The sequence below is a fragment of the Manis javanica genome, chromosome 7, assembly GCF_040802235.1.
Source record: "Manis javanica isolate MJ-LG chromosome 7, MJ_LKY, whole genome shotgun sequence".
Lineage (NCBI taxonomy): Eukaryota > Metazoa > Chordata > Mammalia > Pholidota > Manidae > Manis > Manis javanica.
In genome coordinates this window covers 13,332,608-13,347,872 of record NC_133162.1, presented here as the reverse complement: position 1 = coordinate 13,347,872, position 15,265 = coordinate 13,332,608, and the positions used below count along the sequence as shown (strand labels likewise).

At 51.9% G+C, this 15,265-nt stretch overlaps 1 protein-coding gene across 4 annotated transcripts in view; it reads right to left on the bottom strand.

Annotated features, from left to right (window-relative positions):
* HSPA12A (heat shock protein family A (Hsp70) member 12A) overlaps positions 1-15,265 on the bottom strand; it is a 158,627-nt gene that overhangs the window by 55,490 nt on the left and 87,872 nt on the right. Inside the window, exon 1 of one of the 4 annotated variants that reach the window (XM_073240335.1) lies at positions 9,123-9,561. The exons of the other annotated variants lie outside the window; for them this stretch is intronic. Coding sequence (XP_073096436.1) covers positions 9,123-9,165 — 43 coding nt within the window. The 5' untranslated portion in view covers positions 9,166-9,561. Of the gene's footprint in view, positions 1-9,122; positions 9,562-15,265 lie in introns of those variants that run through there. 4 annotated transcript variants of the gene reach the window in all.

Genomic DNA, 15,265 nt, shown 5'->3' with positions numbered 1-15,265 from the left:
ACGTATGCCAATATCATTCCACCACTTATCAATCATGGAAACACATGTAGACCAACAAACACATCATTTTAAGTGTAAGAATACTGGAAGTTGCTTTTAAGATTATTTGACGATGAGTAACATCTAACTTACCATGGGCTGATTTCTCGACATTACACACTCACTTGACCTCAGATTTCTTCACATTCTTAAGAAGGTCTAAGCGAGTAAATCTGACTTGCAAGGTGTTTGAAAGCATAATACAATTGTTTAATGTTGGTACTTTTGTCATTTTAGTCAAGTTGACTCTGTTAGATTAAAAATAGCGACAAATGCTTTGCAGTACCTCCCACTAAGAGGTGGGTTCTACTTCTCCACCCCTCATATCTGGGCTGGCCTTGTAACTTGCTTCGACATCTACAACGCAGCAGAAGTGATACTATACCACTTCTCAGGAAGGCCTCATGAGAGCTTGCAGCCTCCCTCATCCTCCTGAGACCACCACGTAAAGATGCCCCATGTAGAGAAAGACGCCCTGGCCAATAGCCAACATCAACCTCCAGGCTCATAAGTGAAGCCATCAGATGGCTAGGGTCACCTGAGTGAACCCAGGCAGGACCTGCAAAGGACCACCTGGTGGACACCAGCCCAAAGAATCACAGGCAAATAAAATGGCTACTGTTCTAAGCCATCAAATTCTGGAAAGGTTTGTTACATAGCAAAAGCAAATACAGTGTGAGATTTTGTATACATTTCACTAATTCTCTCATAATTTAATAGTTTTCCCTACTCGAAGCCAATAAAGCTTTCATTAGGCCTTGATGATTCCATAGTTCTGTGAGAAGGAGCTAAACCACCCCAAAATGTGGCAGTGTCTCCAAAGACCCTACTAGGATTGATGAAAAGCCAAAGGCTGACCGACAACCCCAGTGCTGGGAAGGCACCATGCTCCAGGCGAGAGGGACCCCACGAACTGAAGAGGGACAGTTCCCAATCCACAGACAGCTCCTGAGGACACCAAAGGCACTCAAACACTCCTAAATCCAGGCAAGACCCCGATCTTCCTGGCTGCAGTAGGCTGAATAAAGCCCCCCAGTATGACCACTATGTCCTAATTCCCAGAACCTGTGAATATGTTACCTTACATGAGGGAAGGGGTTGTACAGAGGTGATTAAGGACCCCGAGATGGGGAGACTATTCTGATTATCCAGGTGGGCCTCATAAGAGATCCTCATACCAGAAAACTACAAGAGGGAGGCAGGGTGGCAGTCAGAGGGGAGTTGGGACACTATGAGCAGAGGCTGAAGACAGAACAAGGGGCCACAAGCCAAGGAATGCAGGTGACCCCTAAAAGCTGGAAAAGGAAAGGAAACGAGTCCTGCCCTATAGCCTCCAGAAGGGACACAGCTCTGCCCACACCTTGATTTCGGCTCAGTTAGACCCACTTGGGATTTACTTCCAACCTCCAGACTATAAAATAATAAATTTCTGTTGTTTTATGCCACTGAGTTTATGGTAATTTTATGATGGCAACTAATATACCTGATGATTCCTCCTGCCTATAACAATGTAACTTAAGACAATTATTCATAATCACAGTAACAGCTAATAATAATAGCTACCATTAATTCAGTGTCTACTTTGTGGCTGGACTTGTTCTAAGTGATTTTCCTGTATAACTCATTTAGTCCTCACAAAAACCATATGAAGAAGACTGTTATAATCCATATTTTACAGATGAGAAAACTGAGCCTGCAAGAGGTTAAGTAACTTGCCAGAAGCACAGAGCAGGCAAATGACACAGCCCAGAGATGACGCCAGGCATCAGGCTCCGGATCCCACATTCAACCACTACCTCTTCCAAATCAAACCAATGATGATGATAATCAACTGCAGCCACTCCCTGAGCACCATCCAGGCACCAGGCTCATGCTTAGCATGTATATTCTCTCGCTTAATTCTCATAGCAGCCCTCCACTGGAGAAGGATTATTAATCATCCTTGTTTATAACAGAAGAAATAGAGGGACAGCAATGAGACACCCAGATGTTAAACACATCGGCACCCAGAAGTGTCTGAGCAGAAAGCCCAGGTTTAACCACACACCGTACTGCCTCTAGTCATTCCACTTGAGGCCCAGATGGCTGGGAACAGGATGGAGTAAGGAGCACAACCACATGATTTATCTTCCAAACTGGTATCCTGAAAGTGAAAGGAGTCACTAGTAATAATGTCACGGGGACAAGAGGTGTTAAACCAGAACTGTCCTGGCAAACCAGGCTGCATTACCACCTTAAAGGTAAAGGGACTAACAGTGGAGCCCACGCTCTGCAGCTCAGGGCTCCCCAGAAGGGCACTGGGGAGCAGCCATCAGTCCACCTGACGTCCACAGCTGCCAGTCCATGGCCAAGGCTGGAGGAGATGGTGTGGTCCTGGCAGAGCTCAGAGCAGTGTCTGCAAAGCTCCAGATCTGGGGCCTCAGCACAGCAGATGGAGTCTGTCAAGTGATGGACTGGGAGTCCATCTGACGGCCAAGGTATGGCAGCCCTGGATAGAGTCCCAGGAGGCAAAGAGACCTTGAACCCCACTGGTGCTCCAGTGAAGGAACCCAGGAGGAACTCAGAACCACAGCAAAGGGCCAAGTGGGAGTCAAATAGGGCTAGCTGTGGGGTCCTGGGCCAGCCCTTCTGCCCTCTGAGCCTCCTGGGTGAAATGCAGTTGCTAACTGCCATACCTATGTCCACAGGATTCATAAAATAAATAATAATAGCAGACAACAGCAAATGAGCCAGGAGGTGTACTCAGCACTTGAAAGGAGTGATAGGAGTAAACAAAAGCCACTGTAAGGCAGGTGCTCTTGATTATTCCCACTTTACAGATGAGGAAACTGAAGTGGAGAATGCAGTGCACTAAATAACTTGCCCCAAATCCCATGACTGGTAAGTGGTAAAACAAGGATTGGAATGCAAGCTGACTGGCCCTATAAAATCCCACTGGAACATTCCCTCTTCCCCACCTGGCCAACCTAAAGCAGCACATAGGGTCCCCCTGATGGAGGCCCATTCCCCTGGAGGGCCAGAGAAATGGTCCCAGGGCTGGGTGCTAATTCTCACCAATTGCAAGACCTATTGGCAGGCTTTGCAAATACATCTCCAGGCCCCACTTCCTGGAAGGGTCTAATCCCAGGAGGTCTAGGAATGAGAATTATAACATCTTCCCCAGCTGATTCCTAAAGCTTTTCCCATCCTGCTCAAGTCCCTCTTGAGCCTGATTTCAAACAAAGAGAAAATCTCAGCCTGGTGCTCCTGTGTCCTGACTTCCTCTAAAACTCTCTGGCCTCCCTCTGTATCCAGGGTGCGGCCTCAGCACAAACCTTCTGCCTACAACAGCACCAGCCTAAAAGGCACTGGCCTTGTTTGGGCTGCACACATTTTTGCTGTGGTTACCTTCTGTTTGTGGCCAGCAACATAAATAGGCTTCCTATTTATGGAATTGATATAAATTAAGACTCTTAAAATAAATGCATTAAAAAAAACAGATCCATTTTTAAAATAATTAAGAAATCACATTTTGGGTGGTCAGTATATATGGTGGAATCAGGAAGGCAAACCCCCAGTGGCTGAAGATTGAGAACTAGTTCCCCAAGGATAAGATGTGCCTGTGGAGGCTCTCCTGGCAGCCCTGAGCTCTGTTTTAGCATCACCCCCATGAGCTTTGCCACCCTGGAGAGTGTACTTAAGTCCCCTGAGCCTCAGCTTCCCCTTGTGTGAAATCTCCCACTTCGTGGAATGTTTATGAAGATTAAATGAGACAACAGAGATGAAACATTTAACACACAGCTGGTGCTTAAGAATTCTGCTGACTCAGCCAGTCCAGCAGGGGAGTGAGGGGTGTCTCCCGCTTCCTGCCCACCCCCCACCGTGTGCTGAGGTTCTGAGTCTGAAATCTAGATGTGTGATAACTCACTGATTCTCAAAGAGGTCCTGATGTAATAGTTCTGGGATAAGATCTGGGCATCAGGACTTTCAAAAAGTTCTCCAAGTGATTTGTGCCAGGCAGCCTGGTTTGAGAATCACTGAGGATGTCTAGTGGCCAAAAAAGTTTAGCTTCTGACACATATACTCCAGGACCAGCTGGTTCCAGCCCTCATTCCTGCTTCCTACCAGTGGAATCTGCAGAGAGGGGAGGAAAGGTACTCAAGGCAGCTGACTGTGTTTGCCAGGAAGGGCCAGTTCATCACTTCCCGGGGTCTTGCTTCAGAGGGGAGTACTGAAGGTCTCGAGGCTTTAGGACCAGAATATACTCCTCGCTCAGTCCCAAGTAAGAAAAATCAAAGCAGTATTTGCCCTCCTAAAGCCTCCAAAGTAAGCAGACCAGCTGGACCTGCCACCATGCCACACAAGACAATGGCAATCCTGGAAGTATCTGGTGAGCAGAAGCAGTAAGGCCATCTCTCCCATCCCCCTATGGAGAAAGAACTCAATTAATCGAACTGTTTCCTGCCCATCTGCTACTCATTATCTCCAGTTCCCATGACAGACGTAGGCAGGTATCATGTACCCCTTTCAGGAGAGGAAAGTTCAGGTAGAGTTGACAAGCAGTCTTTGGGCTCCAAAGCCACTTTGCTCCTTTACCCTCTGCACCTGTTTCTGCACATCTTGTAGAAGAGCAGGATGGGGAGTCATTTGCAGTAAGAGGAATGCAGCCAGGATTTGCAGAGCCTGCCACGGTGCGGTCAGTGTCATTTCTGAGCAATGCCTCCACTTGGTGGCCTCCTTGGCTCATCCTGCTCATGCCCAGATCTCACAGTGCCTGCAGGTGGGACACACTCACTCCCTGCCACATGCTGCTCATTCATTAAAGCCCCTGGTTCCTCCCTGCCACTCTAATTATGCACAGCAATAATACAGAAGCTTTCTGTCTTACCAGAGGCCTATTTATGCAATGAGAGAGCATTTCGCCCCCACAAGACTAAGCTGTCACTCAAAGCCTCTTGGAATCAGTTGCATCTCTTCAGGGATTGACTGAGCCCTGCCAGGAACCCCCCACACTAACTCCCACCCACTCCTGAGCACCCACATTTCTAGAAGCACCACTCCACTGTGGGGTGGGCAGGAGGTGGATGCCATTCTACACCGCTGTGTTTCCCTCGGGGGCTGCTGCTGAGATTCATCCATACATCACAGGACATTTACGGAGCACCCACTCTGTGCCCATGGAGATGAAAGACCCAGACCCTGCCCTTGTTGGGAGAAGAGGCATTAAGAGAAAGAACACAAGTGTTTAGGCTTCATGACAGATTCGTACCCCAACTGCAGTGTTCACTAGTTGGGTGATTTGATTCTTTGGCTGAGCAAGTTACCAAATTTCTTAAAAGCCTCAACTACCTCACTGGCAAAATGGGTAATAATACCAACCCCATAGGGTTGCTGACAGAGTCAATGGGACAAACACATGTAAAATTGGTACATAAGCACTCAAGGAACACCAGTTGGGATTACCAGCAGTTAGTACTGAAGGCTTTGGAGCCATGCAGGCAACATCTCACCCAGATGAATGAGTCCAGGAATGCTTCCAGAGAAGTGACACCTGAATGGAGTTCTCAAGGATGACTAGGGGTTCACTAGAGAAAGGGGGGATGCTTCCACCGAGGGACTGCATGGGGGCAAAGGAGAACACGGGGCCCTGGGAAGCAAGGCACTGTGTGGGGAGCATGCACAGGGGGTACGTAGGGGTGACACTGGCAAGAAGCATCTGACAAGACAGGTACAGAGCTGGAAGTGGATCCCTCGGCCAGAGCCCTAGCCAGTGATACCAGAGCAGCACTTCAACCTTTCTTGGTTCCTTAGAGCCACAGATCAGTGCCCTTCTACTTCCATCTGTAGTTTGGTGGCCACAGGGAACTGGGGTGGCCACACTGTATTAGTCATGTGCTCATTCATTCAGACACTCAGTAAAATTCCCTGAGGGTCAACAAAATGCTAGGCATATGTCAGTAGAAGCTGTACAGCTTGATCAGCCCCTAACCCCCACTCTGCCCGTTTCCAGCAATACCATGCTGGCCTGGCAGCTTTCTCCTCGGTGAAATGGGGTAACAGGGCTCTTTTCATAGAGTTGTTCATTAAGTAACAAATGCAGTCAGGGCTAAATAAGGTAATTTGATATACTCAGATTGCAGCATAAATTAAGCCCTCAATAAATGTCAGTGTTTAAAATTTTTATTTTTATTATGATTAACTGCCAGGATGTTAAGAATCCCATCTCCAAAGCTCAGAGCAATGCCTTAGAGTTACCTCAACCCAGGCAAAAGCCTCTGCCTGCTGTTCTTCTCCTTACCACCCCCACTAGCAAATTCCTAGGTTCCCACTGCCTACACCTACCCTTGACTCTGTCACCCAGGTATCTAGTCCAGCCTGAACCACCCCATGTCCCCCAACTCCTGTTTGTCTCATGCTTCTAGGCTCCATGTGTCAACCTGCTCAGGCCTTGGAGGGAGCAGGGCTGACCATATCAGCTTAGCCTTTGCTGTCCAAAGCTCTAAAGATGAAAGGATTTTGTTAATTAACTAATTCAAACATTCTATTCAGGAAATTTGCAAACAAATGGAAAATAAGCGAAATGGTGATGAACCTTCACGTAGCCATCACCAAGCTTCAACAGCTTCCCAACATGCTGCCAATCTTGTTTCATGGGCAACTTCACCCACTACCCACCCCACCCCCACTTGACTTGTTGGGGAAAATGTTCTGGCCAGCCTTTCTGGCACACCCCGGCACCAGGGGCTCCCACTGCTCACAAGTGCCCTACAATTTGATGCCTGTGGCACTCATCCTTTTGCACCAAAATTATCCTCGAAATGATCCCTGGAAGTGCAACCAGTTTTATGTTCCTAATAGAATGGTAATCATTGGCCACACCCACGGGGGCTTTAGAAGATGGTGGTGGAAGGTCTGGAGCCCTGGAATCAGAGGGCCTGAGTCTGAATCAATACTTCCTAGATGTGTGACCTTGGATGGGTCATTGCCCCTATGTTTGGATTTCCGACCCAGTAAAAGGGGAATGCAGTTACCAGGTTTGTTGTGAGGCTTTAAAAAGTAAAATAATGCATGTTTATTGCCCAGCACAGAATGCACAATGAGGAAACCGTAGAAATAGCTGTGCTAGGTGGTGGGTGAGCAGGCTCTGCTCTATGAGATAATAATAACTCCCATTTTATAGGTGAAGGGGTGGGAACCCAGAAAGAAGCAGTGAGTTGCCAGAGACAGCCTGCTCTGTGTCCCAAGTCCATGTGCTGAGATTCTCACAGGTTGCCCTGAAATGCCAACCATTGGAAGTGAAGAAACTCTAGAACAGACAGGTGAGTGGTGGCAGGTGGCCCAGCACATTCCCATCCTGAGGAGAGATAATCACAATAGTAGGGGGGGGAGGCGAGAGAAGGGGGTGCGGATGCATTCAATTTTAGAAGACAATATGGTGAGGAGGGGCGCCCATCGCTGCTCACTCTTCTGAGCTAACAATCCTATGGCCAACCTTGCATTTGAAACAGCCATCACCTATTTATCCCAGCATGAGAGGCGACAGACTGGTTCACTAACTTGAGCTTCAGCAACTCTTGGAACTCCCACATCCCTCCCTATCCTAAATTGTTCTCCCCACCCACCCACCCCCATTTTAAAGGAAAAGGATGAAAAAAAAAGAGAATCCAGTTGCTGAGTGATGTTCAGACAAGGTCAGCGGCCAACCGATGCCCAGTGTTTGCCAGCCGGGGAAGGTCATCGATGGGGGCAGATTTGGGATACGTGTCTGAGCAGGGCCTGGATTCTCAACCTGGGCTCTCCAGCGTCCCTGCCGAGAGTGAGCCCGTCAGGATCTCCTCTCCGCGCACTCCCCCACCACTGCAGTACCGTGTGGGGAGGCACCTCCCAGATCCGCAGGAACAATGGGCTGGGGAGGGGGCAGGTGCCGCTCGGAGCTCAGCAGAGGGCGGGGACCGCGACCACAAACAGCAAGACCGCGAGCACACCGCCCGTGGTGGCTGCGCTGCCACCTGACTCAGTTTCCCCAGCTTTGAGGGCCCAGCAGAGCCGAGCGCTCCTTTCCTGGATGCATTTCCCATACGTCCCGGGCATTTTAATTTCGTCCTCGCCAGGCGGCTAGCCCAGTAGCTCCCGGGAGGACGCCGGCCACGCTTCCCTCCAGCGACTGCTCTTGCCAAGGCTTTGCAGGTCAGAGACGAGCTGCGCCTCCATGCGCCCAACTTTCCCCACGTGGGACTCACAATCCCGGCCAGCCTGTCCCCTCCGCTGGCGAAGCATGATTTATAGTCCTGGCTGCAAGAGTTGCTCCTACTCTTTCCCCCGCTCCCGAGTCTTCTCTTGCTCCTCACCCGGTTCCCTCCAACCCCCATTTGAGCCCTAACCATGTTCCCCAAAGACAGCGGCCCTCACACATTTGCAAAATGCGAGCGTCGGTCCTCCGCTTGAGAGCCACTTTCGCCTCTCCAGCCCCGGGAAGGAATGGACAAGTCGAGCCCCCGCCGCCTCGGCCCTTCTCAGCCCAGAGATTCCCTGGGGATGGGCGGGGAGGACAGTGGGTTACAGCTCCGCTCGGGGCTGCAGCCCCAACTCTCCGCGCGTATGTCCGATCTCGGTGGGGTGAGGGCACAGATCCAAATCTTTGACTGGCCCCCAGGCTCACCCCCTGCCTCGCTGAGTCACGGAAATGAGCCGCTGGGGATCCGGGGCCACCCGGCGACCGGCCCTTCATCCTGCAACCGCTGGAGTCCCCGCACAGCGCCCAGGGGATGGGCATGGGGGTGGTTCTCTCCCGCACTCACCCCGGGCCCCCAAAAGGCGCCACCACGCGGCGGGGACGACCAGGGTGCCCGGTTAGGGGCTGCGGTTCCCGCCGCAGTGTCCGCACCCCGGCCAAGAGCGGAGCACGTGACCCGCGGGCTGCCTCCGGCTCCCTGGATCTCCAGCCGGACCGCGGCGCTCACTGGGGCCCCACCCGTTAGGGAAAGATGGGGCGGGGGCACCCAGTTTTTCCCTCGGCCCGCAAGGGAGCTACGGGACGCCAGGCCAAGCGCGCTCCCTGCCTCCCCCGCCCAGCCGCAGCCGCGAGATCCGCGCCCTGCGCTCACCTCGGGGCCCTGTGTCGCCGCCGCCGGCCTCCTTGTCCGCCATGGTAGCGCAGCCCCGGCCCGCGAGAGGAGCCCCCGGCGCAGCGCCCGTGCCCGTGCAGGTCCCTTTCGGCGTCTGCGGCGGCACTCGGACCGGGTCTGAACCGCCGGGCAGCGGGAGAACCGCTCTGACGCCGCTGCCGCCGCCGCAGCCCGGGCTCCTCCCCGTGCTCCTCCCGGACCCGCCCCGCTCCCGGCCCCGCCCCGCGGAGCAGCGCTGGCTGGGAGAGGCCGGGCCGGCAGGCGCGGCGTGGGGCCGGGCGGGAGAGCCCCGCGGCGGCCCGGCCGACCCCCTCTCCCGGGCGTGCCCCGGAGCCGGCCGCGGCGGGGGCAGCGCTGCCGGGGCTCCGCGCTCGCCAGCCGGCCGGACGCAGGCGCTTGCGGGGTGCGGCGCTCGGCGAGTGGCGGGGGCTGGGTTTCAGGTGTCCCCACCCCGCTGGGCTTCCGCTCTTTGGAATGACGGGGGACTGAAGTCTTGCGGTGAGCACCGCGCACAACACCCCCGCTCTCTCGGGGACGCCCGCTCCAGTCCGCACCAGTTTATTTCTCTCCCCCAGGGTCCCAAGAGCAGCCAAGGGCCTCTGCAAAGGTGGAGCCCGGGGTGGGGGCTCCAGGACTCAGCCGCAGACTCGGAACTGCACGGCGGCCGCGCTCTGGACGCCGCCGAGGGAGTCGGCCTCCAGCCTGCTCGGGAAGCGAGCACACCCCGGGGGCCCGAGTTACCGTGGAGTCCTGCACCTTCCATACACGGGCTCCCGCCCAGGCGCTCGTCAAAAGTCTGAGAATAACAACATAAATAATGCAGAGCCTTGGTGGTCAATGATTCATCCTCCCTGTCCCCCGGCTCCACTACACACACACACACACACACACACACACACACACACACACACACGCACACACGCACACACACACACACACACACACACACACACACACACACACACACACACACACACACACACACACACACACACACACACACACACACACACACACACACACACACACACACACACGCACACACGCACACGCGCGCGCACAACAGGGGTGGTGATAAGAGTCCAGTGCATTACTGGGTCCTTCCCGTGTGCCTGGTACCATGCTAAGTATTTTTAAGAACTTTAATTTTTCCGTATAACTCTAAAGAGGCTGGAACCAGTGGTTCCCATTTTGCAGATAAGGAAACTGAGGTTTGAGAGATTTAAGTGATGATCCCCAGAACACACAGAGCAAGTAGTTGATGAGCTGGGATCCCCTCAGCTATCCCTCATGCCCTTGAGATGGGCCAGGGCTCCCAAAGGACACCTATGCGAAGCTTCTTAGTGCAGCCTAATTAGGGAAGAGGGGAGTAGGCAGAGGGCTGCATGGAGAACCCAGAGACCAGGTTTTTCTCAGAAAGTGATGGCATGGTGATGAGTTAAAAGGATGACTGTCCTCTATCCACCTGCATTAAAAATCCCAAATATGCGATCTCTGGCTTTGTGTGAGACCACAGTTACTTAACCTCCCTGAGTCTCAGTATCCTCATCTGTAAAATGGGTACATGGTGAACCCACTTCAAAAGACCAAAGAGGATTAGATGAGATGATATATGCAGCCTGCTTTGCTTGGGGTTGGCATATGGTAAGCAGTACAAAAAGTATGAGATATTATTGTCACAGGCACCTTTTCCATAGTGGACAATGGCCAATTATGCAGGACAGTGGGCAGTGTGGGCACATGGCAGGGTGGCAGGGGTTGGGGGGCACTCAGAGTGGAGAGCAGTGTTTTCCCACAGAGTGTCATCTCTCTACCATGGCTTGCTCACAGAGACAACACCCCACCATCTCAAAGGCAGACTCAAGAGATGGCCTGGAGGCCAGGAGGATATGGTACCACATGCAGGCTGGACAAAAGGTTGAGGCAGTTGTCCAGGTGATAGACTAGCAGAGCAGGCTCAGAATGAAGAGCAGAAAGGGCGACCCTAGCCTCGCATCAACCCTGCAGCTGCCTTCCCAGTGCTACTCATGCATCCCGGCTGAGTGAATCGGCCAGGCAGAGGCTACATAGATTGGAACAGCGGAAGGCAGGGACGGCCACCAATGCTGTGTAAACGGAGCACCAGTGTCACATGGATACATGCCTGGGCAGTGACAGCAGAAAGAGTGATCTGTTAAACACAATTCTGACCGAGTCCTTCCTGTGCCCAATACCATGCCAGGCTTCCCTTAAATACAGGAAAAAGCCCTGACTCTTCAGTGCCCCATGCAACACCTTTGACAATAGGGGGCCCCAGTCTTCCTCTTCTGCAGTCTTTCTCCCAAGAAGCCTTCCTTCCACCAGCCTTCCTCGGCCACGGTTACGGGCTGCCTCCATCTCTATGTCTGGCTTCCCTTGGCTTCCCTCCTGCCTGCCACATTGAGGCATCCTTCAGGGCCCCTCAGTCCCAGGCAGTGGCACTAGCCCAGGGAAACCAAGCCCTGGACCCCAGGCCAGCCTTGCATGGTACATGCTCACTCACCTCTCTATATTGTGCTCCTCCTCCACACTCTGTTGCCCCGGCAGCTCAGCGCTCAGGAAGCTCCCCTGTCTAACTGGGGGACACCCACCTCCACACCCAGGGCTGGGCCTTCCTCCAGGGCGCCAAACCCCCTTAGAGTCTGCCCAGGGTTCTCCCAGGCCCTTCCCATTCAAGGAGCTCATCCTCTCCTGCCCTCCCTCCTGGGGGCAGCACCCACGGGCCGCCAAGCCACCCACCTGGGCATCACTTTCACCCCTCCCTCTGTGTCTGCCCGAGGTCATTCCATCTCCAAGTCAAGTACTGCCCAGTTGACCTTGGAAATCTCCTCTCTCCGTCCCCACACCATCCTCATCCTGGCCCCATCATCTCTCACTGCCTACACGTCCCCTGGGCCGCCTTACGGTCTCCTGGCTCCAGTGCTACCCCCTCAGTCCATTCCCTGTGAATCTGGTCTGCCCTGCCCACCTCTCCAGCTCCCCCTCTCCTCCATGACAACTTTCAATGCCCCCTCTCACCCCTGCCTCCCTTATGCTTGGATTTCAAACACCCTGAAATGTGCTTGATGTTTGGAACATCTTCTAGTCCCCTCACACTGGTTGCTCCAGCCACATATCCCCAGGTCTCCAAAGGGCCAATGTTCTGCAGGGAGCCACTTGCCACTCGTTCTGCCGGGTAAACTTCTCTCCTTCTCCAGGTCTCCACTTAGGTGTCACTCCTTCCAGGAAACCAGCCAGCCCTCCAAGACACCATGAGGTCACCTCTGTCCCCCTCGCCTGACTACACACACTCCTATCATAGCACTTATCGCAACTCAGGTTTCAGAATTGTTAGATGTACGGATGACAATATCGAGGCCTAGAATGCTCACCCAGCTAAGAAGCTGCACAGCTGAGACTTGAACTCTGAAACTACAATTCAGGTCTTTCCAGCTTCAGGTTGCCTATCTCCCCTTCTAGCTACAAGCTCCCCAAGGAGGTTTGGCCATGTCCACATCTATAGCCCACAGACTCTGGCACAATGCCTGGAACAGATAACTAAATATTGAAGACAGCCCCTCAGCTTCAGGCCCTCACCTTTCTCATCCTCTTAGGGATCCTCTTCACCCACTAGCCCACAGACACCTCCCAATCCACAGCCTCCCTTTTTGTTCTTCAGCCCCAAGCAAAGACACACCATCCCGCTCCAATACTGATTCATGCAAACAGAAGCCAGAGCCCAGGCAGCCTGGACACCCTGTCCTCTGCACCAATCGCGAACTGCGGAAAGGGCTGCATGCTGGAAAGGGTGGAGAGTGGGGGCAGCAGGAGGCTGCTGAGTCCTTCAGCCCTCAGCTCATATGAAACCACGGAACATTTGCTGATACATCTATTGCTGAGAGTACTGCCCCTGGGGGCACATCAGGACGGGGAGAGGAGAAAGCAGAGAAGAACACGGGGTCACATGGGGTCAGCCAGACCAGGGCTCCAATCTGGGCTGAGCCATTCCCTGCCCCCTTCAGGTGATTTGGGGAGACACATCTCTGGGCCTATTTCTTCATCTGTAAAAGAGGCTAATAACTATAGGTATGCTAATTATGGGAGATAATATATGTAAATAGCACAGAGCCAGGCTACATATGCCGCAGTAAATGGGACTTACCATTTAATTTGCAAATTTGGACCACAAAAATACCTGTTCCTTATGTATCATAAATTACAGAATGGATCTAGGCAAAATTTTCTTGGCTAGTGAAAGACACACAAAAGAAATGGGTAAGTGGCTATTTTTTCGCGTTTACCAAAAAAATTTGTTTTAAGTTTGAGAAACACTGATACTAATTCAAATCTGAGCTTTTATGTTGGAAGCTTCCAGTAAAAACTGCTTTGGACTTCACGATTTGCCACCAGAATTTTGCCTATAAACTAAATATCATCAAAGTGTCTCCTTTATAACAGGACCAAGATTCAGTTGAGCTAAGGCAACATAAAACTTACAGAGCAAAGCAGGCAGATGTCAGGGTCCTTGACCTCAGACCTCTAGTACATTTTAAAAATCCAATCTCAGAGCCGAAATACAGTGTCCAGTTTATACATCCTTTTCCTTTGGATTTCCACCCCATCTGGCGTGAATCAGTCTCTCCATTAACATTCCAAAACATATTTCACATATACAACGTGGGCTGCTGCATCACTCTTCAAGGAGAAAAATGCAAGGGCCAGAGGAAATCACTTCTCAAAATATTGGGCCTGAAATGTAAACTTCAGAAATGCCTGCTCAGGTAATGAAGGGTTATCCAAATATTTTTTGTAAGTATTTCAAACAGTAGAGCAAGCGTTTATGGTTACTTTCTTAATACTCTCAGAAATGCTCGAACTTTGGACCTACAAGCTTCTGGTACTTATTAAGATGGGACATTCTGAAAGCCACATCTCAGGGAGAACAGTGTAAAGTTAGACGAGGCTCAGAAGGAAAACTGAAATGACTGCATTGCCAGGAAAGCTTTCGGAACGACTGCAATGAACTATAAACTTTTAGGAGACAGAAGGTTTCACATTACAGAGAAAACTCCTTGCATCTTCTGTAGTTCGCAGGCCAGTGGTTGGCTCACAGCAGGTGTTCAATAGTGTTTACTGAAGAAATGAATGAATGTTCAACTAAATAAGTAATGGAGCAGGAACTGTGGGCCAGAGAAGTTAAATCTGTTGTTCAAAGTCACGATTGGTGACAGGGCTGGGCCGAAACCCAGCCCCCTGACTCCTTGCTCAGTTCAACACCTAACACCCACCCTGCAAAAGGCCTGGCGAAGAGGACCCGTGCTAACTGTGATTGATTGCTGATGACTAACAGAGACACCGGAGGATGTGCGAAGGTCCTTTCTAATTCTGCAGAGGTGAGTGTGGTAATGATAAACAATGTCTGCCCCCTGTAGGGAGGGCGAACTGAGGCATCTGTGTCCTGATGCTGACCTCCAGGATCCCTCCTCTCTAACTTTCTAGAATTCTGTAATGGGCAAGAGAGCATTCTGCACTGTGCAAAGATACATCTGAGTGGATCCAGCCACCTGCGGCCTCAATGCCAGGAAAAGCCTTGTAAAAACAAATCTCCCCTGATTGTGTTTTGCAAAGTCACCCACAATCCTAGAGTTACCTATCTAGATGTTTCTGTCCCATTGCAGGAACATTTGCACATCCTAGACAGAGGTGGGCTGGTATGCCCTCTTGGTCTGCATGGCTGTGTGTTTTCTTCCTGATGGCAGGCCCATCGTCACAGTATTTGCCTGGAGAAGAGTGGAGTACAGCCCCAGGCTGGGGGAAAGGGGGTCTGTCCTTGGGTCACCAGGTGTCTGGGCTCAGCCCTGTGGGAGCTTGTCCCTGGGCCTCACCTGTAAAGTGGAGAGGGGCCTGTAAGTCTCCCCTAAGAGCCCATGACAAGATGTCCTTCAGTCTGGCAACCACAGACCCAGGAAGAACTGCGAAGGCCCTGAACCATGAGATCCATTGACTCCTTCCACAGATACTTACAGAGGTTTTACTACATAGCAGGCACCACTCGAAGCCAGAAGAGGAGAGAAACAGCCAAAATTTATACTCTGGGCCAGCAAGACTCTACCTTTATTCTGGGG